Source organism: Elephantulus edwardii, unplaced genomic scaffold (genome assembly GCF_000299155.1).
Source record: "Elephantulus edwardii isolate Elephantulus edwardi_28Jun2011 unplaced genomic scaffold, EleEdw1.0 scaffold00050, whole genome shotgun sequence".
In the NCBI taxonomy this organism is placed as follows: Eukaryota; Metazoa; Chordata; class Mammalia; order Macroscelidea; family Macroscelididae; genus Elephantulus; species Elephantulus edwardii.
Genome location: NW_006399800.1, coordinates 4029133 through 4051146, shown reverse-complemented (window position 1 = coordinate 4051146; position 22014 = coordinate 4029133). Strand labels below are relative to the sequence as shown.

At 40.2% G+C, this 22014-nt stretch overlaps 1 protein-coding gene across 1 annotated transcript in view; it reads right to left on the bottom strand.

Annotated features, from left to right (window-relative positions):
* Positions 1-805: 805 nt before the first annotated feature.
* The window catches only part of MTFMT (mitochondrial methionyl-tRNA formyltransferase), a 24690-nt gene continuing 3481 nt past the window's right edge, over positions 806-22014 (bottom strand). The window contains 9 exon segments of the mRNA XM_006886695.1: positions 806-841; positions 844-1002; positions 2576-2658; positions 3693-3771; positions 8466-8557; positions 10839-10914; positions 12210-12312; positions 17834-17956; positions 19904-20113. Of these exon segments, the coding sequence (XP_006886757.1) occupies positions 806-841; positions 844-1002; positions 2576-2658; positions 3693-3771; positions 8466-8557; positions 10839-10914; positions 12210-12312; positions 17834-17956; positions 19904-20113 (961 nt within the window).

The window sequence follows — 22014 nt, the reverse complement described above, 5'->3', positions numbered from 1 at the left end:
GATGGGCAATCTCTTTGAGATTGTGATTAAGAGGATCAGCTTTGGGTTGGTTCAACTCAATAGTATACAACAACATGTATATGTATTCTCGCTCGCGCTCTCTCTCTCTCACACACACACATCCCCATACCCAAAAACAAAACAAAAATACCCATACCAGTTAGTTGCCTCTGCTCTTGGGGGAAAATACAATTTCACTTAGTTTGTCATTATTAAACATTTTATTTAAAGCTGCTTCTGTGTTCAAGTAGAAAAAGCTACTCTTTTTTTTTTAAATTTTTATTTATTTATTTTATTATTTGTGTGTGTGCATGTACTGTCAAATCAGATCTGACTGGTACAGGAGGAGATTGTCCCTCCTTCCTCGGCAGAGCATCTGGTGGATTCGAACCGTGCGCCTCTGGGATTGCAGTGCAGCTTCTTGCCACTAGGCCACCAGAGCTCCCCAGAAAAAGCTACTCTTAATTAACATTAAACAAAAAATGGAAAGTGAGGGAATCCATCTTTTTCACAATAATGTCTTCTTTCAACAGTGTCACCATCCTTGAAAGTCAAGGTTGCCACAGAGCTGACTGGGACTCACAGTGCCCCGTGTGTGCCAGAGCAGAACTGCAAGACTGGGCACCGTAGGTTTTCAGAAACAGACCACCAGGCCTTTCTTCTCAGGCACCTTTGGAGGAACTCGAGCCTCTAACACTTTGGGTAGTGATGATTACGCTGTTTGCACCACCCAAGGTAATTCCTGTAAATAAGGCTTTTAATAAATTACAAGTCCTTAAGAGACTCATACCCACTTTCTTTCTAACTAGTTAGTGCACTGTTGCATAGCAACAACTTTTTCCCCTGATGATTTTTTGTTGGCGGTCTTAGAGTTTGAAACTGGCATTGATTTGGTTGAGCCTGAGAATTTTTTTGGTACCAGGGATGCAAATATCCATTGTAGAAGTCAGTAGCTGTTAGTGTTTTTTTGAGCATCAGTGATTGAACGCCAATCCAGCCATCCTGAAGGGCAAAAGTAGTAAACAAGCAGCAATGATAAAATCAGAAAGCAAAATAAGTTTTAGTTTATACAACTTTCTCATAAAAACACATTAATGAACTAATAAACATTACTAAATTCTTAGTTGCAAAAACGCAGTATACTACATAACACATACACAATTCCTTGACTCTACAAGCTTTATATCGAGACAACAAATACATATTGTTAAGTGCTGTTGAGTTGCTAGTGACTCATAGTGACTCCTATGTACAACAGCTCTGAACTCTGCTCTATACAAACCAGATTAACATGTTGCCACAAATGACGGTAATACATTGGCGGGGGGAGGGGGATGTGTTTCTAAGCACAGTCGTAAATTTAAAAGTGTGTGGCAACATGTTAAACACAAAGAATAGAAAAAGAATGACATTAAATGTGCATGGTGCTTTAAATTTCAGAGGAGAACATATCCACATGTCTTATTGGGACTGTCTTCAAAACATGCTGCTGGTGTTGGATGATGTTATGTTCATTACTGCCCTGAGCCTGTACTTGTCCAGAGAGAAGCAGATTCAGGTTTGTCCTACACAGGCACTGTGTGGGTTCAAACCACCCAGCTTCCAGTTAGTGTAACAACTCTAAAAGGGAGACAGATCCATCATCACCCCCTTTAGAGGAGGAAACTATCTGCCTAAGGTGACAACAGGTGGGGCTCACACTCCTATGTTTGGACAACCCCAGGCTTTTCTATTAGAGAAAAACAGAGTTCCAGATCAGGACAGCAAGACACCCAAGCCCCAAACAATGTTCCAGAATAGACTGAGGAGAGATAAAGGGAGGTTAACCCAGGGGTTCTGTGTCTACAATTAGGGAACTCTGGTGGCACAGTTCATAGGGTCTTGTAAGGTTTATCCAAAGGTGGCAGCCTCTCTGGCAGATCCAATCAACCAATGGCTCCACAGGAGAAAGATGGGTCATCTCCTTCCATGCAATTTACAGCCTCTAAAAACTCACGGGATGGTCAGCTCCAACTTGACAGCAATGGGTTTGACTATCTACAGCTGGCGTAGTTTGGTTCAGTCTAACACACGTTCCAAATATCCCTGCTTGAGCATGAAATACCCTACCTAAACTCGGGAAATGGAAGGAATATGGGACACCTCAGGACAATGCCATTTTCATAAAACAGAAATGCCCCCAGAATTCTTTTAAAAATCTAATAACTCTCCACTCTTACCATTGTTGAGCAGCCCAGCCAGCAGGATCTATGATCTGCAGGAATTCAACTAGATCTTTTTCTAAGATTATCACTTGTTACCAAGCACAAGAACCTGTTCATGAAACTGGGTTTCTTTTAAGAAAGCACTGAATCGTTTTCATATTTTCAGGGAATAATGTCTTGGTAAAAGCTCACAAAAATTCATGCTAGAAATGCTACAATTTCTTAAGAGAAGTTAAGTTCATTTTCTTAAGAAAATTACAGTGCCAATCAGATGGGCAGACAGTTGAAGTTCTAATCAAGAAAATGATAACTATACAAACTATAAGCTCAGAAAAACAAGTATGAGAGTAAGAAATAGTAAATAAATGTACCTTGCAACAAACCAGCAGTATTTGTGACTGTTTGTGGTATACTAGTGTTCCTGGGATGACAGTCTGTCTTGCTAACTTTGGATCTAAAAAATAAAAATAAAAAATTATGCAACTTTGTGATATTTCTTGAGAAACAACTGACTTGGGAGACAGTACTGAGACTGGCCACATCTGTAGAGGCCCTGATTTTGTAGCACAAGATGGAAGGCTGAGCCAAGGTGCTCTGTAACCATCATGAGCTCAAAGGAATAATTTCTTTACAAAGAAGAAACTCTTAACCAGTCCCTCAGCAATCATTCTGACATGCAGAATCTGGGCACTGACAATTTTAGATAAACACCTACCCAGCCACAGAGTGAATTACAGGAGGGCTAGGTTCTAATCATGTGATTGATTCAAAGTGGCCAATGCATAGGCTCTTCCGTACCTGACCAAACAAATATAAGTTCCTAGATTACTGGACAATTTCAGGTATGTTGATAGGAGAGGCTATTCCTTGGAAACAGACATAATGCTTGGAAGAGTGGAGCATTGGTAAAGGAGAAGACCCTCAACCAGGCGGATTAACACGGTGACTGCCACAACGGGCTCTAGTGTGTCAGGAAGTGTGAGGTTGGCATGCAATAGGACAGGATTCAGAACTGTTGTTCATAGCAACTGGTTGTACTCAACTCGATGGCACCTAACAACGACAACCACCACCGAACCAGGCCAGCTCAGCTCACGTTCCTTGGGCCCACCTTCTTAGGAGGGTACGGACGGGCCTTAGAATGGACCTGTGTCTGGGAAAGCCTGGGGTGCTCTATGCTGGCCTAAGATTCTGAGCGGCCTGAGATTTTAATTATGACACTGAGAAGAATGAAATGAATCAAGCCATTTTGCACTCTCTGAAATCTTAATGGAGGAAATCACAAAGCTTGAAATGGATAACGGTGTTCTGCCCGATTAAATGAGAATGAATATTGCACAATGAAAGAATAAGAGTAAAGAATTCTATGAAACAGAAACAAACAAAAGAATCCTTTTAGTAGTAAATATGACCTGGAGTAAAACATATACATTTTCAAACAGACTATAATGAAAGCATTCTCCATTTCAGCAATTGAAAGGTTAGTACCAGCAAGGATGGAACTGCTAACTTCGACCAGATCCAGAAGTTTAACGGGATGATCCATCCAGAGTGTCTGCAGTGGAATCTGCAAGTAAAATTAAAGAAGGTAAAGGAAGACACACACTCAATCCAAAAAATAATTTCCCTTTTTTAAAAAAGCAAAACGGTTAACAGTCTTTTCTCAAACCAGTACACAACCATGTTTCATTTCCAGAAATCATTTCCAATCATTACAGGCAAACTTTGTTTTATTATGCTTCATTTTTTCTAATAACATGTGGTCCTTTGGTGTCTGTCACATTTGAGTAATTCTCACAATACTTCAAACTTTGTAATAACACTATTGTGTACCTAACAGACTAAAATATAGTGTAAATATCACATAAGCACTGGACAATCATGTGATTTGCTTTACTGCAATATTTGCTTTATTGTGTTAGTCTAGAATCAGATCCACAATATCCCTAGTGTATGCCTACTCTTTTTTGTGCTGATCTGGTGTGATGTCTTTTCCCATTAATTACAAAGGAATTGGGAATGAAGTCTATAATTTTTCCAGAACAGAATATAATCATGACCTCCATCTGCCCAGTTTTGAGAATTTAGATATTAAATGTTATTTTTAAATGAATATTTATCTCCCTACTAGTCTATCTAACTGAAAAAAAAATCTATATTCATTATATAAAATGTGAACAAATCATATTATTAAAAAAACATTGTGTTGTTGTTATCTGCAACTCCTAGCGACCTATGGACAGTAGCTCTGAAGCCTGCCCTGTCCTGAGCCAGTCTCACTGACTCTGACACACCTACCCTCCTTGCCCCAGTTACTATATTAACCCATCTCATCCTAGGTCTTCCTCTCCTGTGCTATCACTTCTACCCTTCCAAGCATGATGTCGTTCTCCAAGGACCGGCTCATTCTGGCGCCACGTGTCCAGAGTATAGGAGACGGAGCTTCAAAATTCTAGACTCCAAGAAGAAACTTGTTTTCATCTTCTACAAGACAGATTTACTTGTTTTCTTGGCAGCCCATGATATGTTCAAGACTCTTCTCCAGCACCACAACTTGAATGCATCAATTCTTCTATCATCCTTAGTCACTGTCTAGCTCCCTGATGCATAGCAAGTAATTGCAAAGACCATGGCCTGGATTAGCACTAGTCTCTAGACTGACATTGTTGCTTCTCAGTACTCTGGAGAGGTCCCTGACAGCAGATTTCCCCAGTGCAATTTGTCTTTTGATTTCTTGACAGCTGGTGCCGAAAATGTTGACTGTGGAGCTGAACAAGCTGTAATTGTTAATAACCTCAATCTCTTCTCCATCTATCATGGTGCTGCCAATTGACCCAGTGGTGAGAATCTTCGTTTTTTTGATGTTGAGCTTCAATTCATATTGAAGACTGCAGTCCTTGACCTTCTGCTGCAAACACAGCAAGCAAGATTGTGTCTTCTGCAGAATGTAGGTTGTTGATGAGTCTTATTCCAATTCAGATGCCAAATTCCTCCTCATAGAGCCCAGCTTCCTAAATGATCTGTTCTGCATACAGACTGAGAAGGTATGGAGACAGGACACATTCCTGACACACTTCATTCCTGATTTTGAAGGCTGCAGCATTTCCTTGTTCTGTTCTGAGGACTGCTTTCTGGTCTGAGTATAGGTTTTGCATGAATACAATCAAGTGTTCGGGGATTCCCATTCTCCTCAAGGTTAGCCACAATTTGTTGTGATCCAGTCAAATGCCTTTGCATAGTCAATGAAGCACAGTTAGACATTCTGCAGGTACTCTTTGCTTTCGGCCAAGATCCATCTGACATTGGAGATAATGTCTCTAGTGCCATGGCTTCTTCTAAACCCATCTTATATATCTGGTAGTTCTCTGCCAATGTACTATTCTAGTCATTTTAGAGATTAAAATATCCTTACTTTCATCTCCAGAGGAAATCACCATTATCAGTTTGATCAATATGCATTTCCTTATATTTTTTTCTAAAATTATACAAAATCAGAAAATACTATTTGGTAAGGAGTTGTAATTGACCACAAACTGAGGACAACTCTTCATATCAGGAGACACTATTTCACTCCTCTGCTTCACAGTACTTCATTTATGAATAGACTATAAAATATCACCCTGAATTTTATGAACATATCATAGTTTATACAATCATCACAGTTTATGAAACCAATGCTATCAGGATGAGTTTCTCAGCTATTTTCAATTTCTTGCCACAAATATGTGGCAATAAACAGCCTTCCATTATGTGTTAGGGGACTTTTATTATTCCTGGAGTTACGTGTATTTTTTTTTTAAAGTGGAATGTCTAGCTTAAAGACTATCAACATTTTCTTGCTAATCTGCCTTGATAAGTGGAAAAAATAAAAAGACAATCTAATACTACTTACTGTTGGTGAAGCTGAAAAACTTTCACATTTACTTATAATTTTTATTTATTCCTTTGTCAATTGCCTATTTGTTCCTTTGCCCATTATTTTTTTTAAAAAACTAGGCCATTTGTCTCTTCATTAGTTTGCTAAAGCCTTTCATATGTTTATAAAATTAGGCCTTTAATTCTCATATGATGTTTAATTCTCATGTTGTCCAATTCAACAACAATAACAATGTTATGATATTTTTTCTACTTTGTTGACCTCTAATCTAGGGTTGTGTTGTTGTGTACTACTGAGTCAGAACCGACCCATAGCTGACTCTCTGGTGGGTTTTCAGAGACAGTTAATTGCATAGCAAGAGACTGCCCATCCTTCTCCCATGAAGCAGTTGGTGGACTCAAACTGTGTACCCTTGGGACTGCAGCACAATTTCCTGCACTAGGCTACCAGAACCCCCTTAATCAATGTAGGGTAGAATAATTTTTTTCCAAGTTTTTCATACTTAGGGAGTTACTGTAATCAGTGTTTTCTCCCATGAGTTCAGTGGTTTATAACATACTTGGAAAGGTTGACCTACACTTTATAATTATTAAATACAGTAAAAACCATCTAGCTGCGCTTTTCCCTGGCCCTTTATGATTTCAGATTTGACACTAAAATCCTAGATTCCCCTAGACTTGGTTTTTATTTTAAAAGACAGAATTTACATGAAAAGATTAAGCTTACTGGTTGGATGGAAACTGGTGGAACCCCTCAAATTATGACCCCAATCACCTTGCAGGCTTGGAACGGAACTGATCTCTGTGGCTCAGTTTTCAGTCAAGAAATAAAATTGGTTCATAAGGTGAACAGCACCAACAGGGAGGCATGGACTCAACCATTTGAGATAAAAAAGGCAGCAGCTGCTCAAGGACAAAGTTCAGAAGATAGCAAGCATTAGGAAAGAAGGAAAAATGGACACAGGAAACACAGGGAAGAAGTGTAATCAACGCCTGAAACAAATGTGTGTGAACTATTGAATGGGAAACTGCTCTGCTCTGTAACCCTTTATCCAATTCACAATAAAAAGTAAACAGATAAATAAAAAAGTAGGACTTGTGAGTACTTGAGGGCATGAGCCAGTTGTCCCAATGCTATTTTCTGGATAATCCAGCTCACTGTCTTCCCTTCCCCCCCTTGATGTGAAATGCCATTTTGGTCATATAACAAATTTCGACTGGAATCCTGAAACTGGACTTCCAGGTTTATCAAATTTCATATACGTTAGAAGTAAGTTCTCTCAAACTTCTAAATTGAATACAGTCATTTTCAGACTATCCCTCAATCCTGCATTTCACAGACAAGGAAACTGAGGCTCAGGGAGAGGCAGCTATTTTCCAGTGTCTTGCGTGCTGGTTAGTGGCACAACCAGGCCCTTGACCACCACTCCACAATACTTCACTCAGGATCTACAGTGAGCCTCGATTTCCTCAGCATTAAAATAACACCTCCAGCCTGAGGCTGTGATCTCCACTAAAGAACCAGACATGCTGTAGAAGTTCAATGGCTGTTCCCACTTTAAGAGAGGTGGGCCATTTAAAATCGCACTTGTAGTGTAGGTTCAAACAACACAAAAACCTATCTGAATAAAGAAAATAAAGTCATAAATTTATTAAAGAACTGAGAATTTAATAAGCTGATATATGTATAATTCAAGAGTTTAAAATTTTGATAATAAGTTAGGCAGAGGCAAAAGGCATACTAGAAAGTGCACTGGATCAGGCATTAGAAAATCCAGCTTTATGATTTAGTGACTGGGTAGCCCTAAGTTAGTCATTTACCTATTCATTTTATTCATTTCCATTTTCCTCATCCAACAAGTGATAGTAAAACGTACTCATCTGAAACAGCAAAGTATCTATTTTAAAGTGTTCTGCATTTTCTAAATTTCCTATGAAACATAAGGCTTATTTTCAAATCATATATTAAATCTCCCAAGTTTTGTCCGGGACAGTGGTGGTTCAGTGGCAGTGCTTTGCCTTCTGTCAGAGACAGTGGGCTCATTTCCCAGCTCCGGCAACTCATGTGCAGCCTCCATTGCAGGTTACTATGATGCTGAACGGCTTCAGGAGAGCTCGCAGACTAACATGACAAGGCCTGGCAAACTCCTTCCAAACAGCCAGAGAGAACCCTGTGAATCACAGCGGTCCAATTCCATCGTGTATTTGCACACTGCACTATGCAGGGGCCCACTCAATGTCAGCTAACAAGTCTAGTTTATGAGATTCATTCCTAAAGAAGATATTAGAAAGAAAATCAATCTATATGTGTCTCTCTCTCCTCCTCACATCCCCCCCGCCCAGAGCCCAAAACTAGGCAAAATGGCAATTGGACTTCTGACTTACTATCTTTCCAATGGCACGATAAAGTCTGAAGATTTGCTCTGACGTCTGTTCCTCCCATTTTACACAGCTAGAACGAGCAGAAATCTTAGGGGCTGAAAGATAAAGTCAACAGCAAGAAGGACTGTCAGGTTTCACATCCATGAATTGTTGATTATTTATATATGGACTACTTATTAGATGCAATTAGGGAATTGTTTGCTTTTATTTGAAGATACATGCTAAAGTAGGAGTGAAAGGTCATTAAGCTTGCTTCTAAATGGTTAAGTCAAAATTAAAATATATAAATAAAACATATACATTGTTGCTATTGTTATGTGCAGTCAAATCACCTGTGACCCATAGCAACCAGCCGTTGTACAGCAGCTCTGAACCCTGCCTGTCTTGAGCCAGTCTCATTAATTCCAACACATCAATCCCCATTGCCCCAATTACTCTATAAATCCATCCGATTCAGGGTCTTCCTCGCCTGCACTGTCACTCTACCTTTCTGAGCATGATATCCTTCTCCAAGAACCAGTCTCTCCTGACCGCGTGCCCAAAGCATGTGAGACAGAGCTTCAAAATCCTAGCCTCCAAGGAGAAACTTGGTTTCACCCTCTCCAAGACAGATCTATTTGTTTTGACAGTCCATGGAATGTTCAAGACTCTTCTCCAGCACCACAGTAATTCAAAGGCATCAATTCTTCTATCATCCTTAGTCATCGTCCAGCTCTCTGATGCATAGCAAGTAATTGTAAAGAACATGGCTTGGATTAGGCACACCTTAGTCTCTAGAGTGATATTGTTGCTTTTCAGAACGCTGGAATGGTCCCTGACAGCAGATTCTCCTCATGTAATTTGTCTTTTGATTTCCTGATGGCTGTTTCCAAGAGTGTTGACTGTAGAGCTGAGCAAGCTGTAATTGTTAACAACCTCAGTTTCTTCTCCATCTATCATGGTGCTGACAATTGGCCCAGTGGTGAGAATCTTTGTCGTCTTTTTTTTAAAAAAAAATCATTTTTGTGTGTGTGTACTGTCAAATTGGATCTGACTGGTACAGGAGGAGATTGCCCCTCCTTCTCCAGGACAGCATCTGGTGGATTTGAACAGTGTACCTCTGGGATTGCAGTGCACTTCTTGCTACTAGGAGAACCTTTGTCTTCTTGATGTTGAGCTTCAATCCATATTGAAAACTACAGTCCTTGACTTTCTGCAGCAAACACTGAAGGTTTTCTTCAGTTTCAGCAAGCAAGGTGGTTTGTTAATGAGTCTTCCTCCAATCCTGATGCCACATTCCTCCTCATAAAAATGCAGCTTCCCAAATAATCCGTTCTGCATACAGATTGAAAAGGTATGGATACAGGATGCATTCTTGATGCACTCATCTCCTGACTTTGAACCATACAGTATTTCCTTGCTCTGTTCTGACAATTGCCTCTTGGTCCAAGTATAGGTTTCTCATTAGCACGATCAAGTGTTCTGGGATTCCCATTCTTCTCAGAGTCAACCACAATTTGTTGTGATCCACACAGTCGAATGCCTTTGCATAGTTAATGAAACACAGAAAGATATTCCTCTGGTACTCTCTGCTTTCTGCCAAAAGAAAATATATCAAATGCCAAAAACTTGATTCTGGAGTAAATAGTATTCATTGTCCTAGTTTTTCAATTTATCCTCTAATACTTTTTTTTTTTTAATTGTTTTTACGTGTACCGTCAAATCAGATCTGACTGGTACAGGAGGAGACTGCCCCCTCCTTCTCCAGCAGAGCATCTGGTGGATTTGAACTGCGTACTATCCTCTAATACGTTTAAAAATAACAAGTCAGAAAAAAATGTCCCAATTCTTCATGAGGCTATGTGCTATGATGGAGGAGACCTCACTGACCTTCCTATGGAAAAGGACAGCCAAGTGGGCAATCAACTCAAGGCAAAATTAAGGGACACCTGGGTGTGGGGCAGGGAGGAAATTGTGCAACAATAAATGGGTTTTTAAAATTTTTTTTTATTATTATTATTTTGTGTGTGTGTGTACCATCAAATTGGATCTGGCTAGTACAGGAGGAGATTGCCCCTCCTTCTCCAGCAGAGCATCTGGTAGATTCAAACCATGTGCCTCTGGTACTGTAGTGTAGTTTCTTACCACTAGGCCACCAGAGCTCCCTATAAATCAGTTTTTTTAAAAGAAAAGTGAATGTGGGGGGAAGTAGGGAGGAAAATGTGCAACAATGAATAAGTGATTGAAAATCCAAGTTTTCTGTAAACTTTTGTTAAAATCACAATAAAAAATTTATTTAGAAAAATAATCAAAACAAATGAAAGGACTCAGAATATTCTTCAGATGCCATTATGCCAAATAAGGCCTTAGATGTAAGGGTCCACAGCCTTCACTCACCATATGTCACCCCCTCAGTCGGCTGTGGCCTTCCACTGTTCAAACTTTCAGGCAAATTTTCCAAAACAGAAATAAGCTACAAAAGAAAAAGGAAGAGCAATATGACCAAAACAAATAGGACAGAAGCAGACATTACAATTGAGTACTACACGATTACCTAGAACTTTCAAAGAGCTGTGTGGCTGGGCTGGGTCATAAACTGGCTTAAGCTGTGAGGGTTAAGTATTCAGTCAGCGCAGTTCTGGGAAAGATGCTGCTCTCTGCAAAGTGCTTTATTTTAACAGAGAAACTGATTTGCTTCCAAAGGCTGCTGAGCACCATTGCATGACTATGCAAGTTTCCAAATCTGGACAGACTGTGTTTAGTTATCCACAATCTCACTCTCCATGAATGAAGGCCACACAGAGAATAATAAAGCCTCCAGTTCATAGCTCTGGGTTAAAGCCCTAGTTCTACTACTTACTAGCTGTCTTTGTGTAAGGTATCTGACCTCTTTGTAGTCTTCAGTATCATCCTTTGTAAAACAATAGACTGCAACAACTAGCTAAAAGATTTCTTCTGAGGGTAAAATTTTAAAAGTCCATGAAGCACCTACAATGGTTTTGGTGCACAGCCCAAACTCCATAAATGGCAATCACTATTATCATGGCATCTACAAGGTGACTGCCTAGAATAAGATAGTTGTGAAAATGTTTTCCTCTATATACAATTAACCAGTACACATGAAAGTCATTAAGCATCTACAGAGGCCCGCCTGGTTACAAAAGCCACAGACACTTGGAGATCATGTATAGCCAGGGGTCTGCAGAATTCCCGTGCCTATGGATACAAATTACTGGAACATCTACACAGAAGAGGGAAGAAAGCTAAGAGTCACAAGTTGATTCTGTGTGACCGGGAGACCAGGTACCTGGATGAGACTGCTTTGTACTACAGAGGTGACTCCAACTCTCAGCAACCCTGTAAGACAGAGCAGTTTTCTTTATGGGAGCAGATCACCAGGCCCCTTCTCCCTCGGAGCTGCTGACTATCATTCATCAGCAATCAGTCACTTAACCACTGTATCACCATGAAGGTGAGGAGAGTGAAACCAGGAGGAATATTTTAGAGGCCTTGTTATCAAATCTAGTAGACCATACAAAGTCACCTATTCCATTTGAAAGCCTTTATTAAGTACCTACTCCGTAAAAGTTCTCAAAGGCTTATATGTGGTCACAAATGCCAACCTAATTTTTAGAAAGCCACAATATAAAACATTCTTCTTTTTTTTTTATTTTAAAAGGAGATTAAAATGACACATTGGAAAATTGTTCCAAACACCTAGGAAACCCACTAAAAGGATACAAAGCAGTGGGATATTGTAAACTGTACCATGCTAGCACCCAGTCTTGACAATACTGCTTCCAAGTCCTTTGCGGTGCTTTTTGGCGGAACAGGGACAGTTTCCTGTTTGAGAATTGGGCCTATATCAAACCTGTGGAAAAACCCCAAAAGCAAAAATAATAATGATTATTGACTATTTCTTAAGAAATAGTTTATTTACATGAATATTTACAAAGAAAAGGTTATCTAATGCACACCCATGTTTATCGCAGCTTTGTTCACAACAGCAAGGAGTTGGAAAAACCTAAGTGCCCATCAACAAACGAATGGATAGAGAAGCTGTGGCATATTCACATAATGGAATGCTATACTGCATTGAAAAACAAGGAACTCATGCAATATTATTCAAAATGGGTGACCCTGGAGGACATTATGCTGAGTGAAGTATCTCAGCACAAAAGGACATGGTGCCACTATTGTAAAACAGGACTGATATCGGCATTGGGGGGAGACTGAGAAAGATGGGTTCAATAATGTATACTGCATTGAAACAGGTGAGGGAGAAAACTGTTTAAAAGGGATATGTGATTAGGTATTTTTGTCATGACAGGAGCCTAAAGTGAGGGCTACATGGTGGAGTGTAAAATAATGAAGAATTTTTGTTTTACTTTTACAAGAGGGTAGTGTACTAGGGGGGAGGGCTAGGAAGGGGGAAAAGTGCAACAATAAATGAACGGAAACCCAAAGTCTCTGTAAATTTTTACTGAAATTAATAATAAATTTAAAAAGAAAAAAAGTTTATCTAAACCATGGCCAGGAATTTGACTGCTAATGGTTAGTGAGAGAGAAATGTTAGTTTGGAAGAAGAAAAATTGGCCAGCACTAGTACTTAGATTTTAAATTCATTTTTCCTAAAGGAAGAAAGTAGACAGCTATATATCAGATTCAACTGCAATTAATAAATATATGTATTCTTAGTAATAGATTATATAAAAAATGGGTTTCTTTTCTAAGAATGTATAAGAAGATTAGCAGTTTTAGTTTACTTGGCTCCATAGCTAACACTCTTGGTTAACAGCAGCCAGGAAATCAAGAGATGAATTGCATTGGGAAAGTCAGCTGTGAGGGACCTCTCAAGAGCAATGAAGAGCAACAACGTCACGCTGGAGACTAAGTGCACCTGATCCAGGCTATAGTCTTCGCAATTACGTGCTATGCATCGGAGAGTTGGACAGTGACTAGGGATGATAGAGAATTGATGCCTTTGAGCAGTGGTGCTGGAGAAGAGTGTTGAATATACCATGGACTGCTAGGAGAACAAACAGGTTTGTCCTGGAGGGGGTGAAGCCGGAATGCTCCTTGGAGTCAAGGATTCTGAAGTTTCATCTGACATACTTTGGGCATGTTGCAAGGAGGGACTGGTCTTTGGAGAGGGACATCATGTTTGGGAGCGTGGATGGACGGCGCAGGAGAGGAAGACCCTCGATGAGATGGATTGATTCTCTGATTGGGGTGGTGGGAATGAGTGTGCCAGAGACGGCAAGGTTAGCACAGGATAGAGCAGTGTTTAAGGGCTCTTGTACATAGGGTCGCTATGAGTCGCAAGCGACTCGATGGCACATAACAACAACAACAAATCTTCTTCCTTAAAAGACAAGAGGTTTACCTTGACTATAATCATTGAGAATGTGAGGAGGTGAAATCTATTTGCATCCTCACAAATTTTACATTCTATAGCAGGTTCTATAAATATTAGTCATGAGTTTCTTCTATTAGCAGCATATTTTAAGTATCTAAAGGCATTTGACTGTGTAGATCATAACAAACTGTGGCTGACTCTGAGAAGAATGGGAATCCCAGAACACTTGATCGTTCTAATGCGAAACTTATACTTGGACCAGGAGGCAGTCGTCAGAACAGAGCAAGGGAACACTGCATGGTTCAAAATTGGGAAGGGCGTACGCCAGGGATGCATCCTATCTCCATACCTTTTCAACCTATATGCAGAACAGATTATCCGGGAGGCTGGGCTCTATGAGGAGAAATGTGAGGTCAGGATTGGTGGATGATTTATCAACAATCTGCGTTATGCGGATGACACAACCCTGCTTGCTGAAACTGAGGAGGACCTGAAGCGCCTGCTGCAGTGTCAAGGACTGCAGCCTACAATATGGATTGAGGCTCAATGTCAAGAAGACAAAGATTGTCACCACTGGACCAATTGGCAGCATCAGGATGGATGGTGAAGAGATTGAGATTGTACACAGCTTTAGTTTGCTTGGCTCCATAGTCAACAGTCTTGGCACCAGCAGCCAGGAAATTAAAAGGCGCATTGCCATGGGAAAGTCTGCTGTTAGGGACCTCTCCAAAGTGCTGAAGAGCAGTGGTGTCTCTCTGGAGACTAAGGTGCGTCTGATACAGGCCATGGTCTTCGCAATCACCTGTTATGCATCAGAGAGTTGGACAATGACCAAGGAGGATAGAAGGAGAATTGATGCCTTTAAGCTGTGGTGCTGGAGAAGAGTATTGAGAATACCATGGACTGCTAGGAAAACAAACAGATTTGTCCTGGAAAGGGTTAAACCGGGTGGCTCCTTGGAGGCAAGGATTCTGAGGCTCTGTCTAACTTACTTTGGACATGTTGTGAGGAGAGACCGGTCCTTAGAGAGGGACATCATGCTTGGGAGGGTGGAGGGATGGCGCAGGAGAGGAAGGCCCTCTATGAGGTGGATTGATTCACTGACTGGGATAATTGGGATGGGAGTGTCAGAGACAGTGCGATTGGCACAGGACAGAGCGGAGTTTAGGGCTGTTGTACATAGGGTCGCTATGAGTCACAGGCGACTCGACGGCACATAACAATAACAATAACAACTCTGTGGTTCTGTTTATTCTATTTTTTTAACTTATGAGCTTTAATAAAATGTTTATTAAGAAAAATTACATTCAAGATATTATTGTAAAAATAGGAGTATAAGTAGTAAAACATGTATAGGGACCCAAGGGAGGAAGGGGGAGAGCAGAGGGATGAGGATGTGTAGGGGAGAAATCACAGGGTTGCACAATTTGGTGGGTAGAGAGAGGGGGTGAAGGAAACAGGAAAGACCCAAACCTCTGTTCCTTTCATTTAAAAAAGAAAAATTACATTCAGCAAAGGGAAAGGCAATCTATAATAAGAAGATGATTGTAGGGATTGTAATTAACGTTATAAAACAAATGTGTATTCACAACCAGGAGAGGATCACATCAATGAATGGGACCTTCTAAAGACAAACTCCCTGTGTGCATCTAATACTTTTTCCAATAGGGTGAAAAGAGAACCTATAGAGTGGGAAAAACCATTTGGCAATGAGCTATCAGACAAGGTCTCATAAAAAAAGTTTACAGAATCCTACAGGGCCTCGACAGACTGACTACCTGATTACAAAATGGGCAAAAGATATGGAAAGACTATTCACAGACAAAGACATTTTAATGGCCAACAGACACACGAATAAATGGTCAAGATCACTGGCAATGAAAGAGATACAAATCAAAACCACTATGAGATACTATCTCACTCCAGTAACAGTGGCAAAGTTTAATAGGACAGCAAGGAATAAATGTTGGAGAGAATATGCAGAAATTGGAACTCTCATATGCTATTGGTGGGACTATAAAATGGTACAGCTACTCTGGAAGGCAGTCTGGCGTTTCCTCAAAAAGCTGAACATAGAAATTTCATATGACCTGGCTATTCCACTGCTAGGAATATACACGAAGGAAAACAGAAGTAAGATATAAATAGAGATTTGTACACCTATGTCCATAGCAGCATTATTCAAAATAGTAAGAATATAGTAACAGCCTAAACATCCATCAACAAACAACTGGATTGAGAGATTGTGGTACATTCACATGATGAAGTAAAATGCAGCATTTAGGACAAATACTGCATAAGACTGTTATTATAAAAACAGAAGGATAACTAGTTAAGATATGTATATAATTATGTCCAAAGAAAGAAGGGGATGGGACAAGGGGTGGGGGGTGGAGGGGAGGAAATCATAGGGTTGCAGAGTTTGGCAGGTGGAGGGAGCAGGTGAAGGAATTAGGAAGGATCCAGTGGGGATCTGAAAAGATGAGGTAATAGTGGGCAAAGATCAATGATGATTAATTTTATAAGACACAGTGTATGTGAATGATCATACGAAACACAATGTGAATGAGAATGAAAAAAAAAGCTTCACCAAAAATTTAAAATAAACCCAAAATATCTACGAATGATAAATAAAACATCAACATGCTTTGTAAACTTTCAGTCAAATCACAAAAAAAAAATGTGCCAAAAGAAAAATTATACTCACAAAATTATTGGTTAGCATAATGAACCAAATCACACAGGTTTAAAGATTAACAAGTTTTTCCCATTCTTCTCTTCATTTTTCCCTGAATCTCAGATTTCTCATTTTTGTAAAATCATGAATTGTTCTTTTCTATGAGACATTTGTTGATGAACCAAACCCACTAAACTTACTGCTGCCAAGTCAAATCAGGGTGCTGTTCATTGACCCACCGTGAGTCGTAGTTCACTTGATGGCACATAACAACCACAATAAGCCATTTTTAACAATGGTGATTAATAATAATTAACAAACTGTTTATTATCAACAAATTATTTCTAAGATTGTAGGTCTGATATAAAAATTAAATTTAAGGTAATATTATAACATTGGTACACAATGTATCCTTATTTCAGGTTCCAAAAAAATTTTTGACCAGTGTAGAAACCAAAGCCCACAGAACCAGGATTCATAGTAAGTAACAATGGAGGAAGAATGTTGCAGTTGCCTCAGACCTGATCACTCTTTGAGGAAACCTGATAATGGCTAATGTCTAAGATGACCAAACCAGACTACCATTACCGGATCTTGATAAGGCTCTGGGCCTGATCACACAAGCTCATGCCTAAGTTAATTAATAGGACCTCCACCCTAATACCATCCTCCCTAATCCTCCCTAAAACCTCCTATATAAAGGAACTGTCCTTGACTGCCCAGGTGACATTTTTATGTTCTCTTCAAGAGGTCACTTGGTGTCCCTCTTAGACCATGCTTTATAAAGGCCTGTTCATTTCTTGGGACCAGCTTCTTTCTTTCTCTCACCTTCATCTCTTTTTTTCTATCGAACAAACACAGAATTCCATCTCTCACTTAGATATGTTTTATAAAAGGCCGGCCAGGTGTCAATTATTCAATTAAAAAATTTCTAAGAACTTTAAAGAGGTATTGCTTAAAGAAAAAGGTCATAAGACTTTTGTTAGAAATCAGGATAAGACCAAAGTTTGAAAAAAGCAAAGGAAGCACTTTGGAATTAAAGAAACAGTATCACCCATTTTAGTTTCCTGGCTTAAACTCTTTTTTTTTTTAGATTCTTTTTAAATTTTATTTTATTATTTTTGTGTGAGTGTACCGCCAAATCAGATCTGACTGGTACAGGAGGAGATTGTCCCTCCTTTCCCGGCTGAGCACCTGGTGATTCGAACCGTGCGCCTCCAGGATTGTAGTTGCAGCTCCTTGCCACTAGGCCACCAGAGCTCCCCCTGGCTCAAACTCTTGGTCAACATTCAAAATCTCAACAATCCTACAAACTCAAGAAATACATTCACAAAACATCAAGGAAATGTGCTATACCTTTTAGGTCTAATTTGCATAATGGTAACTCCAGTCACTGTGTCTCCGTGGAGGACTGTGTGGATGATAGGGGCTGGACCACGCCACCTTGGGAGGCAACTGGGATGGACATTCAATACGCCACTGAAACGCAGAAATCAGGTTACAAACAAGCCTCACAATTTAGTTACTCCTAGCTTAACTACTATGCTACTTTTCCTCAATGAATTTTTCTAAGAATTCGGAAAAACTGACAGTTAAATCTAGTAATACCCAAGTGGAAGTAAATTCATTCTCTTAGCATAAGAAAACAAAGAACCTAGTTAAAAACAGAGCAAGAGTAACTATTTAGTATTCTAAAGATGCTCACAACAATGCATGATATCTGGGAGTTTTAAAATAAAATTTTAAAAACTATGTTTCTTCATTATTGTGTGAGAAAAACCACTTAAGTCTTAGCATCTCATGGACAATGTAAACTTTCTAATTCAGTCACACAACTCCCTTACTTCACTCAGTTTGCATACAGATGCTTCTTGAATTGTCATCAAATGATTTATTTACCTTAATACACCTATCATCCATTGACGAACAACTTAAATACTTCACAAACCTGCTATTAGTTTAATGCTGTCTCCTTCAATGCGAGGGCTCTGAAGCGCCTATAGATTTGTGTGAGGAAGTTTTATATTTCTAAGCTCCACTGTTATTCTATTTTATCCAATAAATATAAACTGAACATAACCAATGTGCAGGCACTATTTGAAGTGCAAGGAATCAAACGGAACAAAAGTTCTATCCTCGGGGAGCTTATGTGCAAAGTTGGAGATAAGCAACAACAAAATCTGTAAACTCTGTCAGTAAAATCTGTAAGTGCTGTGGAGAAATATAAACCAGAGACGGGGATAAAGGAGTGTCAGATGAGAGATTATGAGTGATACTCCAAGGACTTAGAAGGTAAGAGTATGAACAATGGAGATGGAGAAACACTTCCTAGGCAGAAAGAACAATGAGGAAAAGGAAATGCTTGGCAAGTTCAGGCACTGCAAGGGTCAGTGAGGCTGGAGTAGAGTGAACTGGGAACAATAAGTAGGTGAGAGCAGAGGACCAACCCGCGTAGGGCCTTGTAGGTCAACACAGTAACTTTTACTTTTATTCTGCATAAGATGAGGAAATATCACATATCAAGTGGAGTGACAGATCTGAAATCATGCTTTAAAAAAATCATCTTGGCTATTGGGATGGTATAAGCCCTAAGAAGGCCAAGGGTAGTAATGCCCAGTTAAGAGGCTACTGCAGTGGCTCAGGCGAGACAGCAGCAGTGGGAGTGATGAGACATTTAGACAGATTTTGCAGGGAGAGCCAGCAGGATGTCCTGACGAACTGGATATAAAGTGTGATACAAGGGATCAGGGATGACTCCAATGTTCTGCACCTGAGCAAGGAGAAAGAAGGGCAGCATTGCCATTTACTGAGATGGAGATCTGAGGGGGAGCAGGTTTGGTACTTTTAAATATGAAAAATGTAGGTTTTTAAGTTTCAGAGGTGTTCTGAATGTGAAATGTCTATCAGACATCCAAGCAGAGCTGAGGAGGCAAATGTCTAGCATTAGGAGGGCACTCGGGGATTGGAGGATAGATTTGGGAGCCATCAGAAAAAGGCTATGGAATTTAAATGAGGCTGGAGAAGAGCCCAGAGAAAGTGGGAAGGAACCTAGCACATTCTGACAACAGGTCATGTTACTCATTGTGGTTAAGTGCCATCAAGTCAATTACTACTCACTGCAACTCTGTGAAAAACACATCTGAACCCAGCCCTATCCTGCGCCACCCTCTGATATGCACGAGCCCACTGCTACAGTCATTGTCAATCCATCTTCCTCTCCTCTGTCCCTCCACCTATCCCAGCATGATGTCCTTTTCCAAGGACTGTTCCCTCCTGGCAACACGCCCACAGTATCATAGTCTCTTTTAATGATAAAAAAACCTCCTAAATCCAGTAAAGAAAGTTCAAGTTATCATATTTCAGATACCAAGTCCATTTTTAATGCTAGGGGTTTCTATACTGCATTTCTTTATAACTAAGACTTACTAGGGAAATTTAAGAATAAGGGCCTCACTCAAAAGCCGGCCAAAGGATGCTACAACTCCAACATCGTATTCTCCAGACCCCACATCCGGCCACTCATACACTGGAAGCTGAGACTGCACGGCGTAATGCTTCACTGGTAGTCCTCTGGGTGACGGGGAGGGCACTGTGACTACCTCCAGTTTTTCTATTACCGGGTGTTCTTTGTTTTCCCTACATTGGAAAGATTGAAGACAATGTGACAGTGTTACTGACAGTGACTAGAAGATATGATTATTTTATATACCTCCAAGGCATAGTCATGATTAAATTCACAGATAATTTAGGGATAAAGGATTAAAACTAGTACCTCTGAATTTTTACTTCATTTTAATTTTTTAAATTTAGAAAGCCATATGTGATTAGTGGCTACCAGCTGGAAAACATAGTTCTAGAGATTTCTTTAGTATTTAGCAACAAATATAGGATAGACATTTTACATGCCTGGGATCATTATATATACTGTTCTGTGTTTGGGCTGTTGGGTTTTTTTTTTCCTTCCTAACAATATTATTTATAGCAATGTGTTATCATGTAAGTTTTAAAGAAAATGAGTGTTAAATAAAAATAACTCATTTTCTTAGAAATGAGTATACTGTTGTGGCACCAACTGGCAGCACCATGATGGATGGAGAGGAAACTGAGGTTGTTGACAATTTCAGCTTGCTCACCTCCACAATCAACACTCTTGGCACCAGCAGTCAGGAAATCAAAAGACAAATTACATTAGAGAAATCGGCTGTGAGGGACCTCTCCAGAGTGCTGAAGAGCAAGGATGTCAGTCTACAGTGCTCTTGATCGAGGCCACAGTCTTCACAATTACTTGTTATGCATCAGAGAGCTGGACAATGACTAAGGATGACAGAAGAAGAACTGATGCCTTTGAGGTGTGGTGCTGGAGAAGGGTATTGAGGATACCATGGAACCACCAGGAGAACAAACAGGTCTGTTTTGGAGAGGGTGAAACCAAATTTCTCCTTGGATGCAAGGATTTTGAAGCCCCATCTCACATACTCTGGACAAGTGGCCAGGAGGGACCAGTCCTTGGAGAAGGACATCACGCTTGGAAGAGTGGAGGGATAGCGCAGGAAAGGAAGACCTCAGATGAGATGAATTGACATGGTAAATGGGGCAAAGGGATTAGGTGTGTTAGAGTCAGTGAGACGGGCCCAGGATAGGGAAGGGTTCAGAGCTATTGCATATATAGAGTCATTATAAGTCACAAACAACTTGGTGGCACAAGCTCTTGAATTTTGTACCCATAACAGGTACTGTTCAAATAAATGTTGTTGTTGTGTACTGAAGAGGCAGAACCGACCCATAGCTGACTCTCCAGCAGGATTTCAGAGGCCGTTAATGTACAGGAGAAGACTGCCTATCCTGCCCAACCCTCCAAACTAGGCATTCTGCTCAAACCGCGTGCCTTCGGGATTGCAGTGCAGCTTCTTGCCACTAGGCACCAGAGCTCCCTCTTTTCAAAAACATATATACAACCCCCCCCAACATATACACATGGCATTATGCCATGCCAATACAAGTAGCACTGTCTCATTCTTGTTACCTGTTGCAGTATTCCAGTCCCCAGGGGCTCTATCATTATTAGACAGATATTGCAAGCATATGTTAAAAGCTAAGAGCACTGGAAGCAGGAGTGGCATCCACTTCCACAATAACTTGCCTCCAGAAACCCTATGAACCTGGAGAGAGGATGAAAGTTATACAGGAGGTGTCCAGGACTTTCTTTCATAGGGTCGATATGAGTCGCCTGCGACTCGATGGCACTTAACAACAACAACAACAACAACAACACAAGAGCCTAAAAGAGAAAGTGCAATGAAATATCACATAAATGAAGTACTGTATGGAACACAGTGTACGTGCATGAAACACAATGCATATGTTGTTGCTGTTGTTGTTGTTATGTGCCATCGAGTCGTTTGCGACTCATAGCGACCCTATGTACAACAGCCCTAAACCGTTCTCTATCCTGTGCCAATCTCATTGCCTCTGACACACCCATCCCGATTACCTCAGTCACTGAATCAATCCACCTCATAGAGGGTCTTCCCCTCCTG